This window comes from Parambassis ranga, chromosome 22 (genome assembly GCF_900634625.1).
Source record: "Parambassis ranga chromosome 22, fParRan2.1, whole genome shotgun sequence".
In the NCBI taxonomy this organism is placed as follows: Eukaryota; Metazoa; Chordata; class Actinopteri; family Ambassidae; genus Parambassis; species Parambassis ranga.
In genome coordinates, this window is record NC_041042.1 from 1,290,629 (window position 1) to 1,306,507 (window position 15,879).

At 49.7% G+C, this 15,879-nt stretch overlaps 1 protein-coding gene across 1 annotated transcript in view; it reads right to left on the bottom strand.

The window, feature by feature from the left end:
• Positions 1-15,879, bottom strand: part of mdga2a (MAM domain containing glycosylphosphatidylinositol anchor 2a) — a 44,313-nt gene that overhangs the window by 3,446 nt on the left and 24,988 nt on the right. The window contains exons 5-15 of the mRNA XM_028395573.1: positions 15,597-15,729; positions 14,135-14,407; positions 12,288-12,617; positions 10,736-11,053; positions 6,923-7,195; positions 6,072-6,220; positions 4,691-4,868; positions 3,713-3,733; positions 3,413-3,568; positions 149-310; positions 1-58 (exon numbers count right to left, since the gene is read on the bottom strand). The exon at positions 1-58 is cut by the window's left edge and continues 73 nt beyond it. Of these exons, the coding sequence (XP_028251374.1) occupies positions 1-58; positions 149-310; positions 3,413-3,568; positions 3,713-3,733; positions 4,691-4,868; positions 6,072-6,220; positions 6,923-7,195; positions 10,736-11,053; positions 12,288-12,617; positions 14,135-14,407; positions 15,597-15,729 (2,051 nt within the window). The remainder of the gene's footprint in view (positions 59-148; positions 311-3,412; positions 3,569-3,712; positions 3,734-4,690; positions 4,869-6,071; positions 6,221-6,922; positions 7,196-10,735; positions 11,054-12,287; positions 12,618-14,134; positions 14,408-15,596; positions 15,730-15,879) is intronic.

Consider the following 15,879-nt stretch of genomic DNA (forward strand, 5'->3'; position numbering starts at 1 on the left):
CACACTGAGGTGTCCGTCACCGTCTGACCTTTCTGACGCAGGAAAACGTTCAGAGCTCCTGGGGGGGGGGGGACAAACGAGCGCGGACGTTACTGCTGTGACTGTTTCAGCCTCACCTGAGCGGGGCGGCGTCCTGCTGCGCTCTCACCTATGTGCTTCCCGTACATGTGGTAGAAAAATGCGAAGCAGTAGGTGGGGTTGTTGCTGACTGAGGAGGAGCTCTTGGAGTTCATGTTGAAGGTGGGGGACAGTAGGCGGGCCTTGTCGCCGTCCAGCCGCGGCCTCGATGTCTCGATGTACATGTAGAAACCTGACGGAGCACAGAAGTTCAGAAAGTAAAAAGTTTGCTAAAAATCCATCATGGTGGACGTTTCTGCTTTGCTGTGGAGAACGTGGAGGTTTTTCTGGGGCATCATGATGTTTGTGGTGAAAAATGTGGACACTTTCAGTTATTGGGCCACGTTACCATGACAACATACTATATTCATAATAGGCCAGCAGAAACTGGATGCTGTCGTGTCCCCTTCAGGGTATGAATGTGTATAAAAGGCAGGACAGGAGTTGTAACAGCTGTGGGGGGATTGAACCTCCTCCACCCTCCTCCACCCCCTCCACCTCCTCCTCCCTGTAAACCGCTCTGATGATGCAGAGCTGCAGAAACACACCGCAGGCTCCTCCAGGACAGAAACCATCAAGGCAAATTAAAACGTGTGTGCGAGCGTGGAGACACGCCGCCGTTTGATTTCAGCCCCGCCTGAGGCTGACTTTAATGAGATTCAGCACGGAGCGAAACCTCGCCGTGATTTTACAGGACGGAACGACAGCAGCTGCAGTCACACGTCAGCGGGACGTTTGCAGCGTTTTAACCTTTGTTTACACGCAGATTAAACCGAGCATGCACCGCTGCTGTTTCTCTGCTGTTAATCCATGTCGGGCAGCACAGAGCCGCCGCTTTAACCTCCTCATCTCTGCATCCACACGTCAACACACAACACACATATCATCTCAGAAGGTTTGTATTTAATTTTCAACTTCTCAACTCGAACATCCTTTCTCCTCATTGAGAGGGGAGGTCGGAGTTTTCCTGCTTGCAGCCCAGGAGAAGGGATGGTTGCTGCTTGACAAAGTTTGGTCGGTGCTACAGAGAACCACACGGAGGCGCTGCAGCCGCCTCGGCCTCCAGTCTTCGTCCTCTGAGCCTCACAGCTCCACTGGTGTTTTAAAAGCTGTTAAAACACAGGAGTGAGTCACGCTGAGTTCCTGAATTACCATCAACACACACACTGCTCCTCAGAGGATCCGCCGCTGTGCGTCCACACGCCAGGCGGCTGTTTGGATGTAACATCTGAGGATCCTCCTGGTCCCCATCGCCCCCCCCCCCCCCGCCTCCCCGTCATGGCGGCGCCTGGCGGCCAATCACCTTCCATAGTTTGGCCTCTTCCTGCCTGGCGCGGCTGTGACAGGCTGTGAATCACACTCTCAGTGATTTTGTTCAGGTTTGGTTTTGGATTCACAGCGTGGTGTCCACAGAGACACCTCCGTTACCATGACAACGAGGAGACAAACATGATCTAAGCTCTAAAAATAGAGTCTGAGGGATGCAAACAAACACAATTTAATGTGTTATGGTAAAAATTAGCTTCCATGTCTGCACGTCCTTGTCGACTCTGTCCTACTTTTGCTAATAAGGCAGCCGCTCGCTGCCTGTTTCGTCTCCGCTGACAGGTGGCTGTTGAACGTCTGCTTCAAAATGGCGTCTCCGCACTCTTTGTTTCCGTCTGTGACACCCACAGAGTTTTAATGTTTTAGAAACAATCTGAGCTGTCAGACGTCTGGGAGACGGAGGGCTGGAAGTAAACTCCCAAACAAAACTCTGAACTGTCATCAGTATCTGGAAACGGCTGCAGCCGCAGGACGGACGCTGCAGGCGTCTTAATCTGAGGACCGGCTCGCCGGACAGTTTGACAGACCACACACTTAGACATTCAGCGTCAGTGTAAAGGTAATTCAGTCAGACGCGCCTCTCTGTAATCAGACTGGTGCCTGATGTGCCTGATGTGGTGACGAAACGTCCACAGCGGAGGTGTTCGTTCCTCCTGGCAGACAGCTGTTCTGTCTCACTCAATCACATCGAACAGCCGCCGTTCTGACACAGCTTCTCGTCGATCTGATTGGCTTTGGATTCATTTAGATATAACTGCCTGATTCTCCTTCAGTCTGACGACTCTTCTGTTCGTTTTTTCATCGTCTAAAGATGGACTCCACTCACAGCTAAGGAAAAGCGAAGCTTGTCAAACTTCCTGTGTCCTCCTGTGGGCGGGTCAGATCACCGTGTTCTGTACAGTGTAAAATGAGTTCACTTGCATGTTTGCTAAAAACAAAACAAACCACAGCAGCTGTGTTACTCCCTCTGACTGAAGCTGACCGATTTACTGTCCAACAACATCCACTTTGGTCCAGGTCTCACCGGAACGGTAAGTTTGTTGAAGTACGACGTCGAGCTCACAGGCTCATGCAGGATCTTTTGATCCTAATCTGCACTCTAAGTGAATTTATCTATGAAATCCTGGAGAAGATTCCTCCCGGTTTCACTCAGCAGGTTCTCAGTTCCTGCTGCAGAACTTCCTCCCTGCACTGTTTAATCCGGCACAGAACAAAACTCTGCAGTGTGTCCATCACACTGCTCTCATTCAGTCAGCCAGGAGTCCTCCGGCTGCTGCTGCTGCTTTTTATTTTCAGCCTCTCGTTGTGGGCGACGCCCGCTCTCAGCGACGGTTCGATCCCCGTCGAACTTCGTCTGACGGGACGATCAACAGTCAGTTTCAATCCTCGGCTGTCCTCCCGCAGGCGACGGCCTCAACACAAACAGAGAGGAGTCGACACACAGACGTTTGCGGTCTCTGGTTTCCTCTGAACTCGGATCAGATTGATTCACACCTGCAGCTCCGAGGGCGCTCAGCTGTTTCTGCTCAGATGAAGGTGAGGAAGAAGCACGACTGCTGCTGCTTCAGCCACAGTACAGGCAAAACAACCTTTGATCATCACCACTACAGACCTGCCAACCTTGAAGACATTTTATGAGTACTACCCCCCAACACCATTTACATAGATTGCTGTGGCTCAGTGCACAAACACTGACACTGAGATGCAACAACCAGGAGAGCAGTGATACCAGCAGACTGAAGGGTCCACATGTGTGCCGTCACTGTGTGAGGCTGCAGGACTCTCTATCCGACAACTGCAGTTCCTCAAGTGGCCACCTGAGGGCGGAGCCAAAGGCGAGTCAACCTACACAGACTTCTATAATAAAGGGCGTGGCTGCTTTGAGTGATACAAGCTCATATTTGAAATAACCAGGAGTCTGACTGTTCTGGATAGATGTGTGTGTGTGTGTGTGTGTGTGTGTGTGTACCCTGCTTGGAGCCGTTGTGGTCGGAGCTCGGTCCCGTGTTCGGCGTGTACTTGGTGTCCCGTGTGGCGGCGCTGTGACGTGTCCAGTCGAACTTGTCGGTTTTGTCCTGAGAGAACAAGCACAACGTCTCGTCCTCGAAACCACACTGGAACTCCCCTGAACACACACACACACACACACACACACAAACAGACAGACAGAACTTTAAACTTAGCTAGCTAGCATAGCTAACAGAGCTCTGTGTGTGTGTGTGTGTTTGTGTGTGTCTGCTTGTGTGTGTGTGTGCGCACAGATACTTACTGAGATGTGGGTTTACGGGAGCTGTGGAGGGACAAAGACAAGAACTGTCAGTTCAGCTGTAACACGACTAAAAACTGGATCCAGAAGAGACACAACAAATTCATAAAGAGACGTCTGTCCACAAATGTCCATCACCTGTCCTCACAAATACATGTTTAAAGACGTACACACACACACATTTAGAGCAGCTGCAGGAAACAGCTGCTGCATCATTTGGTAACAAGCTTGTGCTTCGTTATCAACCTGCACTAATAGATGAGCTCCGGGTGCTGTCAGAGTGTGTGTGTGTGTGTGTGTGTGTGTGTGTGTGTGTAATGTGATGATTCTCCTGTTGAGGATAAATTATGATGAAATATCTTTTTGTTTTTAAAGCTGACTTCCTGTTCCGTGTTTTCTGGCAGCTCGTTTGATCGCCGTGTCGCCGCAGACGTCATGTGACGAGCTGCACGGGGTCATGTGACTCAGTCAGGTGAAGGCTTTTCATCTCTGCGGCGCTGGCTGATGAGACGTCTGAACCCTCGCTGTGTTTGCTGCAGGGAGTTAATCTGAAGATCAGGAGGCGAGGGCTGCGAGGCGTTCACTGACAGTCTGTCAAAACCCGACATCGCGCCGCACAGGGGTGCAGACGCTCAGATCTTCGTCTGCCGTTTGTGTCCTGTGTTGGAGCGTCAGCGCCTCCCGCTGTGAGCGTTCACTGCATTTGTTTCTTCCACTTCTGTTGGGCTGCTCTCAGTGTTTTTGTCGCTGGCGCCTCTGCAGTCGAGACTTTTGTGTCAGGATTACTGTGTGACAGCTAAACTGTTAGCATAAAGGAGCAGCACAAAAATAAAGCTTTAAACTGAAATCTGATGATCGGGTCTCAGCTCATCAGCGCAGAAAGAAATGATCGCTGGTCCTCAAATATTGATCTGCCTGCAGACTTTCTCAGAGACAGATCTGTTAGAAATAAAAAAAAACTAAACGAGGAGCAGTCCGTACCGCTGTACGTGATGATGCGCTCGGTGGCGTCTCCCTCCCCGTAGCGGGTGATGGGGGTGAGGCGAACCAGGTAGGACTCGGGTTTGATGAGCTCGGTGAGGTTGTAGGTCAACAGCTCCCCCTTCTGGATGTTTCCCTCCATGGCGATCTCCTGTTCCCACCAGCGAGACTGACCCATCTGACACACACACACACACACACACAGACACACACAGAAACAAAAGGTCAACAAGATGTTTGATGCAGGAATAAACTATTGAGCCTCTTCAGTTTTGTACTTCCTGTTTGGATTACAACTCATTACAGGTTAATCCTGATATTAAACATCTGAGCCTCCTTCCTTCATCTCCTGCTTCCTCTCCTCCTCCTCCTCCCTTCCTTCCTTCTTCATGTCATCATTTTCGCACCCTATCAGCACTTCTTCTCTGCAGCACGTATGAATGAAAAGACAAGCTGGTTGCCATGGCAACAAACCCTCCTCCTCCTCCTCCCTCTCTGGAGCCAGGCTGATGATGCTGCAGGTACAGTTAGAGGAGTTGATTCTGCAGAAACACGTGCAGCGTCACAGCAGACGTTAAAGTTACAAAGTCGGCCTGAGAGCTCTGTGATCGTTTATCTCTGACTGAACGTCTGTTCTCACAGTCTGTGCTTTCAGATACAAAGAAAAAGCTGAGAGACAAAAACAAGAGGTTTAGAAGTTTACTTTCTGAAACCTGCTAAAGCAGAAAAAAATGGATTTAAAGTTTAATCAGTCAGAGAAACAGCGATTCAGCAGCAGTGAAGCCACAGAAAGGCCGAGCGAGGGTTAAACCGAGAGGCTGTGTCCTATATCTGTCAGAGAGAGAGGATTACCTCCAGCTACTGCAATCTGGCCAGCGAGCATCACACACACACACACACACACACACAGACGTCTGTAGCTCTACACTTGTGAGGACCCTCACCATGAGCATACCTGGCAGGATCGGGTCCTCACAACGATAAGAGAACAGGGGCACGTCATGTGACTCACGTCATGTGACTTCCACACAGCGGTGAGGGGACACATGCAGGATTAAGCTGTAATATAATATCCAGATTCTCTGGAATTATTCATATCAGCCACAGACTTTGTTCTTTCAGTGTTTCTGTCTGTGTGTGGACAGTTGTCTTTTTGGGACGGTGCTGCTTTGTTGAGGCGTGAAGCACCTTCAGACGGATGCTCTCTGAGTGTTGGTCATGTGACTGCTCATCATGGCTTCCTGCTTGCTGCTGTTTGTTACTTGGTGTGAACTCTATAAATTGATAAAAAATTTGATGCTAATATTTTCTAAGTGTGAGAAGGCATCATGCGTGATGCATTCAAGGACGGCCGAGTCGGAAAGCTGAGCTCTGCTCTGACCTGTCTGATGCCGAGTCTGTAGGCCAGGATCCGGTCCACAGCGCTGGGCTCCATCTGCGTCCACTGCAGCTTGAATCCGTAGACCGGCGGTCGGCTCTGCCACAGAGCGCCGTACGTGTCGTAGTAGAACTCCGGAGCGTAGGCTTTCCCTGAGGAGGACACAGGGGTCAGAGGTCAGAGGAACTGGGCTGTGAGCCAATCATATGACAGAGTTTTATCTAATCTGTGGTTTTTAAGGCTGTGAAGCGGTTGTAATGATGTGAGTTCTGCCTCTCCTACAAACGGAGGTGAGTCTCTGACACTGACTCTCTTTGTTTGTGCGTCTAAAGGTGTGAGAACAGCCCGAGCGTCTGACGGGTCCTCGTGTTGTGGTTTTGTCTCACAGTTTCACTCCTGTCACTTTCATTCTGGCGCTCTGCTGTCGTCTCATTGGCTGCTGCAGGATGAGCGAGGTTTTAAAATGCCACCGGCGTGTTCACACCTGATTAACAACACAAACTTCACCTCGACAAAATGACAAGCGCGACATAATCGCTGTCATTCTCCATCAGCTCTCCATCCTCGCCTTACAGCACCCCTCTTTATATACTTTCCTGTTGCTGCCTGCAAAACGTGACACCGCCTCCGCCGCCGCCGCTCAGTGGCCGGCCCTGATAAGAGGCTTAGCGCAGCCATTTTTTTTTTTTTACAGGAAGTCTTGCGGTGCTGACGGGGCGTCTCTGCAGGGGAGCTTTCATCATGAGAGGACGAAGATGACGTGACTGAAACTGGGTGCTGATGACTCCATACTTACATTATTACTGATACAGGGCTTTAAAGTGAGACAACATCAAACTAAAAGTCCGCCCTACCAGTGACCAGGAAGGTGCAGCGTCCCGCCCCGGCCTCGTTGGTGATGTCACAGGTGTACTCGCCGTAGCCCTCCCGGTTCAGAGCTCTGACGTGGTAGTTGGTGTCGTCTTTCTGGTCACTGAACTGTCCGACGGTCAGGAGGCGGGAACCCAGCTTCCACTCGTACCGCAGCTGGCGCGCCGGGTGAGCCCGCAGCAGGCGGCAGGTGAGGCTGAAGGCCCGACCCAGAGCCTGACGGATCTCTGTGTAGACCGGCTCCACGGTGGGAGGGACTGTAGGACAGAAAGAAAGTAGCTGTTTGACAGATCACAGGTTATATCTCAGGTCTCCACAAACAAGAATAAAACAGTCTCAAGTGTTTTCCAACAACTATCATTTGTCTCTGGTCTTCAGCCTCTGGTCTGTCAGGGTACTACCCAGGTCTCAAGTCATGTGTCAGGTCTTAGGTCTCCCCAGAATACGGAAAAAGTCTATTAAACCTTCAAGAAACCTGAAGTCTCACAGAACTAGTTCTGTCACATCAAATCAAGTCTCACCTGTCTGTGATCCATGTAGACCTAAACAGGTCTCAAGTTTGATCGGGTAAAGCTTTACAGAACAGTCGGGTCCTGGTTTTGGAAAGCCTTTAGTTAACTCCCGTTTCTCACACCAAAGGAGACCAAATCCCCTGTCGATCAGGACAGATCAGCCTGCAAGTCTCCTTTCTGGAACTCAGTCACATCTCATGTCACAAGTCTGTAAGAAGAGCTCACACTCTTCATTTGCTGTCCTCATGTCACTCTAATGGAGCCAAAATGTCTCCAAAACCTCTTAAATCCTGGAACTTGGGCAGAGATTAACCTCAGAGCTGCAGAGTTCGGATTACGGGCACAAAGTCGGCTCGGCCTTTTTAATTGCCCGAAGCAGAACTTTCTCTTCAGCCACGGCACAGGTGTCACTTCACGGATTAAGGTCCAGACACAGACCTGTGACCGGCCGCTGACCCCAGAGCAGCTGAGACAGGAATCCTCTGGACCCTCACTGATGGACCCTGCCAGAAAGTGTCCTCAATCCAGCTTAAATCAGGGATCACAGAGATGTGAGAAGTCCTCAGCTTAAGCTCCAACATTTACCTCAGGACGCGCACACACACACACACACACACACACACACACACACACATAAAGGTCTGCAGTTCAGCCCGACCCCCCAGAAATGTTTCCAGGACCTTCCTCCTGTGAGGGACTCGGTCCAGGAACATCTAAAGGTCAGCTGGACGCCTCTGCCCGACAGCGACCTTCAGCCAAGCTCTCTGATTGGTCAAAGAAGACTTCTAACCCTGCTGTTTAATTCCCATGATGCACTGCTGGACCCAGTGTTCCAGCTCATTAGTGAGCTCTGCTCTTTTCTGCAGTTTACATCCTGATAACTTTCAGATAAAGTCTTTGCTGCAGCAGCGGTCTGAGGGGAGGAATCCTTTCATTTCATTCAGTGGAATGATCCAGCTGCTCACGCTCCACTGCAGATCTCAAAATGTGGTCCACAGACCATGCCAGGGCCCCCGAGGGAACGCCAGGAGGTCCACAGAAAACATCCACCAGGCTATCATATCTACACGCTAAATAATGTAGCATTGAGCTAAAAAAAAAAATACTTGGAGCTGAAAAATCCCTGTAATCCCTGCAGGAGGAGATTAATTTGACATTTAATGTTTCCGTCTGTTACTTCCTGTCTGCACTTTAACATATATTTACAGTGTCAAGTTGGGAAGCATCCAAAGGACACTGAAGCCCAGCTGACTGCATGTGAGGAGCATAAACACACAATCCGCTCTTCAGTTTCATTTTGTTATTGATGACCTTCAGTCTCCTTGTTAATCCGTCACTTCCTCTGTGTGCTCACCGCCTGCTGGGGTCTCTTGACGCCTGTGACGCCTCATCGTGTCTGTAATTCATGCTAACCAATGACCTCCAGAGGATTTTCAGTTCAGCTTCCCTCTTTGAAGATTCCTCTCCGCCGGTGACTTGTTGTCTAAAATCCCACATGACAACAGGATTGTGTGCGATGTCACCTCCACACATCACTGTCGTCCTCGTAATCCAGCAGTCTGTGAGGGATTATTGTCAGAGTGAAATCCTAAAAACATTTGAAATGTTGCTCAGAAGCTTTTATGTTCAGGCTTCAAGTGGAACCATTAGCATATTCATTAAAATCAGAGCGGGACATAATTAGCAGAGGAGTGATGCATGCTGGGTTAATACAGATGTAACGTCCTGCTGTGTCAGTTTTCTTCTCACAGATTAACACTTTTATTTACGTTCAGCAGCTTCTCTGTAGGATCAGTGAGGTTTTCTGTTTGCTTACAGTCAGGAAGTTAAATCGTCTCGTGCGACTCGAACTCATTTCAAAGTAATCCACCTGTAATCTGCCCTCACTGTAATCTGCCGACAGTGAAAACATTGCAGAGGAGGAGACGTTGGTTTTATCTGCAGAAATACACAAAGTATTTGGATTCTTCACTGCGAAAAATCTGGAAACTCCAGGACCTGTAGAACCCGAAGTGATGAGTCAGGTGTTCCTCCGCGGAGCTCCAGGAGGAGCAGATTGGCTCTGACAGCCTTTTAGTGCAGCAGGAAGCCACGAGCTGCGGCTCCTCCTGTCACTGCCTCTGACGGAATCCTGTGCGACATGTCGGCCCGCTGGTTAGATGGAGCGTGACTGGAAGGTGGTGGATTCCATCCTGGTCGCGGACCGGCAGCCGGCGTGTGTCCGCCAGCGCCTGCCCGCGTGCCCTGGAGCAGAGGCGTCGGACCGTCGGCACCTGCCGAGCCCGGGGCTGCCGGTGTGTGTTTGATCCGGTGTTTTTGTCCGCTGCTGTCCGCTCTGATGGACATGATGCTGTGTGATTCGATGATGTGACAGCTCCTCTGAGGGGCCTCGGACGTCACAGGGCATTCTGGGTATTTTAGAGGCACTGTTGTAGCTGCTGGTGTTTGTTTACACCCGCAGCAGATGTTGCGTTTGGTTTCAGCTGAAAAGAGATTTTTGACTGAAAAATGTGCAGTGAGGGACGAAGACAGACGATGAAGCACAGCTGCCTCCTGCCCGCCGGCACCTGAAGACGTGAACGACGCTCAATCTGACCCCCCGACCTCCAATCATTCCCAGAGTAACGATGCACGATGGAAATGTTCCTCTGTGACTCAGAGACTCAGTTTATCAATTTAACTTTTAATTATGGTTACATTTTAAAAAATGTAACCAGTGTCGTTAAACAGAGAATAATCTGCACACACTGCTGAGCTCTAATCTAATCTGACTGAGTGGTTCTTATGTTAACAAACAAAACAAGCTTTGACTCTTAATTAGAGCCTCAGTGATGCTATTGATTAGACTGGATGCTTCACACACTCCCCTCTCTCTCTCTCTCTCACACACTCACACACACACACACACAGTATTAAAATAATTTCCATGTATGGGCATCAGGGTTAATAACCAGCGTAGATTAACTGATTAAAGCTGCTGTCCTGTGAGTCGGTGAGCAGCTGTCAGGAAGAACAAGGGGTCCAGCTACAGGTCTAAAACCAAATCCATCCTGGAACCAGTTCAGAATCAACTTAGAACCATTTAACACAAACCTAGAACCACTCTAGACGCCCCCTCTCAAAAAAATCCAGTCTGAAAATGTGTCCGAAGCCACTCTGAAACCAGATCAAAACAACCTCAACCTAAGACCAGTTCTTAACCCAGTCCTGATCTCAGTCTGGATTAGCCAGAACTCCTGGTATTAGTTTGTGTGTGCATGTTGTGTGATGGTGTGTGTTACCCACACTGCACCACCAGCTGGATCAGGGCCTCTCTGGGTTTCACGTTGAAGCCGTTGTACTGGCTCGTCTGGCAGCGGTACGTCCCGCTCATCTCTCTCGTCACGTTGGTGATCCTCAGGACGCCGTCGTAGCTCTCCATCTGCGCCGAGCCGTCCGGCATCAGGGCCACCGCCGCCGCTGCCGCCGCCCCGCTCTCCTCCACCCGAGACCACAGGATGATGGGTTTGGGCTTTCCGGAGACCAGACACTGCAGGTCCACGGTGTCTCCCTCTTGAGCAATGAGGTGAGAGCGCCCCCTGGGCACGGTGAGCTCTGGAGGAACTACAGAGAGACAAAGAGCGTTAACATGTGTGTCACCAGCGTGACATCTTTGCTGCCATCCTGTGTGATAAATCATAAAAAGAAACGAGACGCAGAGTTTGTCCTTCATTTAGAACCACACTGAGAGAGGTGAAGATGGAGGGGGGGAGGAGGAGGGGGGAGTGAGGATGGAGGGGGGAGGAGGCCGCCGGAGTGCGTTAACATTTATTTTCCTTATGGGAATGCAGCAGCGACCTGACTGTGACCTTCTGTTTCAACACGAAACATCCGTCAGCAGCACCACGCCGCTCCTCCTCTCAGTCTTTCTGAATCCTTCCTCCAAGGTCACAAACAGGAAGTCAGCCGCCGCCGCCAGCAGCCGCTTGCTGCATGACGTCCGTCTGAAGGAAAAGTTGTGCTTCTCTGAGGTTTGTGGACAAACTGCAGGTGCTGCTGTGGCTCTGCGTCGGGTTGGAGGACATTTAAAAAGCTGTTTCATGATTCTCTTTGATGCCTCCAGGCTGCTGACGCTCGCAGGGAAAAACACAGAAGACATCCTGCAGTCTGGAGGAGAAGCTAACGAAGCTCTGAGCTGCTAAAGTTTATCATAAGCAGCTTTAATCTGAAGACGGAAGACGGCGGCTCTCCTGTGGGCTTTATGTGGAGCAGCGTGCTGATGTGATTAAATTTTTAGATCCATAAACAAGTTACAGTAAAGTAAACATTTCTTTTGGGGTCGAATGCTGTTGGAATAAAACCTAAAATGACAAATATCTACAAATATTTCCTCATCAGGGAAATGATGTGTTATTTTCGTCAGTGTTTTATAACGGTTCAGTTCTGGCCTTCTTTGCATCACCTAAGTCGACCTCAGTCCAAATATGAACCAAGGAGGAGGACTGAGGGGGGGCAGAGACGCCCACCTGTCACTAAAGGCTCTAGTTTGGATCCAGCCTTTGGTGGATCTGCAGGATTTAGTAACTTCCTGCATCTGACCCGAAGGCTGCCATTTCAAACACAACAGCTGCTACTTCCTTTGCTGCCATTATCAGGACATAAATTAGTGACTGAAAGCGTGTGACGTTCAGAGACAGAGACGGAGGAGGAGCTCACAAAGAGGACCAACGGTGTGATGTGGTGCAATGAATTGGTTTAGATGGAGTCCTGCGCTCAGCAGCTGTGTGGCTTCACCTCATGTGGAGCTAACGTGCTCTGCTCCTGTGGAGAGGTCTTCAAAGGTCACCGCCTGTCTCACCTGTGGTGGAGGAAATGTTGACGTCGATGCTGATCTCCGGCGTCCCTCCATTCCTTAGCGACGCCACACAGGTGTAGGTGCCGAAGTCGGTGAACTTGAGGTCGATGATGTCGAGGTTGGTGGTTCCTGGTGTGACCTCGGTGTCGGTGTGCGTGATGACCATCCGCTCAGAGCTCCTCAGGGGCCGACCGTTCTTCAGCCAGCTGAACTGCAGCTCCTCTGGCGGCGTGGCCTCCACCTGGCAGCTGATCTTCACTTCGCGGCCGATCTGGATGTTGTCGTCGTTGTGGTAGGGGTCGGGCGTGATCCAGAAGCGGCCTTTACGGAGACCTGCAAGGGACAAATGGCGTGAGGAGGAAGGAGAACAAGGGTCGACCAACAAAACCCTGAAGCTCCTGACCAGGTGAGGAGTGACCTGCAGTTCCTTCAGTGTCCACTTGGGTTTTAAATGGTGTATATAGTCTGTGGTTAGTTGACTGTCTGTGGCATTTTAAATTTTGAAATCGCCTGTTGTTGTACTGTACATACAAACAGGGACTTTTATCAGAAGCATCTGTTGGTGTACTCCAGACCACCACCCGTCTGTGCAGCAGTCTGTGTGTATTTTGTTGTGGACCAGAGTCTGATCAGATTCCATGTGAGCCCGGGTCACGCTGAGCAGGAGGTGAACTGAAAAGAGGAGGCAGAGAAGCTGCAGCTGCGGACAGTCGCAGGATTAAACCGAACAAATGGCTTCAGTCATAATTAAGCCCCATTTGGACGGATTAATTTCTTCAGAGCAGGATGGGTAATTGTGATCGGTAAAAATTTGTGGCCTGTCTCTGCTCTGAGTCAAATGTCATTTTCACTGTCTGTACAAACTCCTTCAAGACTCAGAACACGACTAAACCAACCAAACCCTGACTCACTGCTGAAGTCAGCCTCTAGTGGACACTGGAGGAACTGCAGGTTTTGCTTCTTCTGCGTTAGCTTCCTCTTTCAGCCCCGGAGGATTCTGATTGGTCGAAAACAGCCGCTGAGGCTCGCTGTGATGTCTCAGTACAGTCAGTCTGTCCCTGTGCTCTGAACGAGTCCTCAGTGGACGACTGTTGCAGGTCAGAAGGTTGGAGTTCAAACCCCAGATCTGTGTGTGTGTTGGGGGTATGTATATAAATAGCTTCAGTTCGTGAGGCGAGCAGCTGATTGTCCTTGTTCATTAAGATTAAAGCAAGAACGCCTCAGAACAAAACGCTGCGTGTGTGTTTCACTGCGTCAGTAAAAGGTCTGTTGCATAACTGGAGGTGGACGCTCACACATGAAAGTCAGTACTCACACACACACACACACACACACACACACTCACACACACACTCTGGCTTGGTTCCAGTAATGTCAGTGTGCAGCAGTACTGTGTGATAGTACTGTAACAGCAAAGAGCCACATGAAAACACTGCAGACACTTCATGTCTGTCATGACTGTGGTTAGGTCTGTGATGACAGTGGGACAGTCTGTGGTTAGTTCACAGTCTGTGATGACAGTGGGACAGTCTGTGGTTAGTTCACAGTCTGTGATGACAGTGGGACAGTCTGTGGTTAGTTCACTGTGTGTGATGACAGTGGGACAGTCTGTGGTTAGTTCCCAGTCAGTGATGACAGTGGGACAGTCTGTGGTTAGTTCACTGTGTGTGATGACAGTGGGACAGTCTGTGGTTAGTTCACAGTCTGTGATGACAGTGGGACAGTCTGTGGTTAGTTCACTGTGTGTGATGACAGTGGGACAGTCTGTGGTTAGTTCCCAGTCAGTGATGACAGTGGGACAGTCTGTGGTTAGTTCACTGTCTGTGATGACAGTGGGATCCAGGTCTTACCTCTGACCAGTATGGTGGCAGATTTCTTGGCGGGGTTTCCCACGTTGTTGGACGCCATGCAGCTGTAGGTGCCGCCATCGTCCAGGGTAACAGCAGGGACGGTCAGCGTGCCGCCTTTGACGACACTTCTCTTTGGAAGCTCCTCCCCGTCAGGTCTCATCCACCTCAGAGTTGGGGGAGGGTCTCCACCTGACGCCACACATACCAATGTGATGGTCTCCCCCAGGTTGACCACCAGAGGGTCGTCCAGGAGGAGCTTAATGGAGGGAGGAGCTGAGGAGGTGAGAGGAGGGATAATCACACAGAGGTTTCCTGAACTAATATACATTTATAACATGTTTAAAGCTCTTTTATGTCTGGTCCTTCTTAAATAATCCATCGTGATCCCGCTCGCTGCCGCAGAGCATAAAAACCTGTGAAATAAAAGCTGCCTCCTGCAGCTGCACACGAGGAGCTGCAGGAAAGCAGCAAAATGCAGAAATAATAATGAGGCGGATAAAAATAGCTGAGTCGACCTCTGTTAAGCTGACATCATGTAAATCCCATCAGCCCCTGGGGCGGGACGGCAGGATCTACTGTACAGGTCAGAGAGCTGCACATCATTTATTTAAGATGTACATTCATCTGACTGTACGGGCACAGTACAGAGACACATCACAGCATTAAAGCCACTTCTGGAGGCTTTTATGTGGGGGGAAGAAAATAAAGTTTGAGATTTTCAAAATAAGATCAAACTTTAAACGGGGTTAATTTATGAGAAAAAACATATATATTGAGGATTAATAAGAGAAGAAAAATATAAAATCTACATTAAAATTGCAACTTTTTTTTGGTTGGCAATAAATTTACATGGTGGGATTTTCCTCTAAATTAACATTTTTATTCCAAATAATATCTATTTTTCATGTAAACCTATGACTGGAGGTTTTTTCATAGTAAATAAACTGTATATATACTGCAACATCCGGGGCTTAGACTTTAAGCCGGGAGTGTGAAATGTTGCAGTTCACACAGTAACCACTAGGGGCTGACTCCAGAAGTGAGTAAAAAGCAGTCTTTACAGCAAAAATAAATATGTTTACAGCCGCCATTCTGGTCTCTATTGATAAGTTCCCTTTCTAGTGTCAGCTGTACACGGATGAATGTTTTCATAACTCACTTGTTTTAATTAAAATCACGCATTTATGAGCGTGGCCGCGTGGAGTTCTGCCGGACTGTGACGGTCGGAGAGTCCCTCAGAAACAAACAGGTTTTTACTGTCCACGGTCTGGACCCCCTCCCCTCCCCAGGTCCAAAACCTTTAACACTAAATGACTAAACTAAGGCGGGCTTTATGTGACGACTTCCTGTTTGCAGGATTGTGTAGCTTTGATGTTAAAGCCACCAGCAGTCACTCAGCAGTGGTTTTCTTTGGGAGACATTGATTGGAGTGTCACCCTCCACCCCTGTGTAGTCTGTGTACCTGTCCTGTTGGTCAGACTGAAGAGGGCGCTCTTGTCTCCTATACCGCAGACGTTCCTGACGGAGGAGATGCAGGTGTAGTCAGCGTAATCCTGCGGACGGAGGTTCTTCAGCTTCAGTATCTTCGTCTCGCCCTGAAACACACACAGTTGTCTTTGTTAAATCAAACCCGCTGAGTTCAGTTTCTGCGGGTGTTTGTGCACCTCTGGGCCTCCGTATAAACATCTGCTGACCTTTAACAACAACCACACAGTGGCAAATATCAGAGGGTGAACCACAGCTCC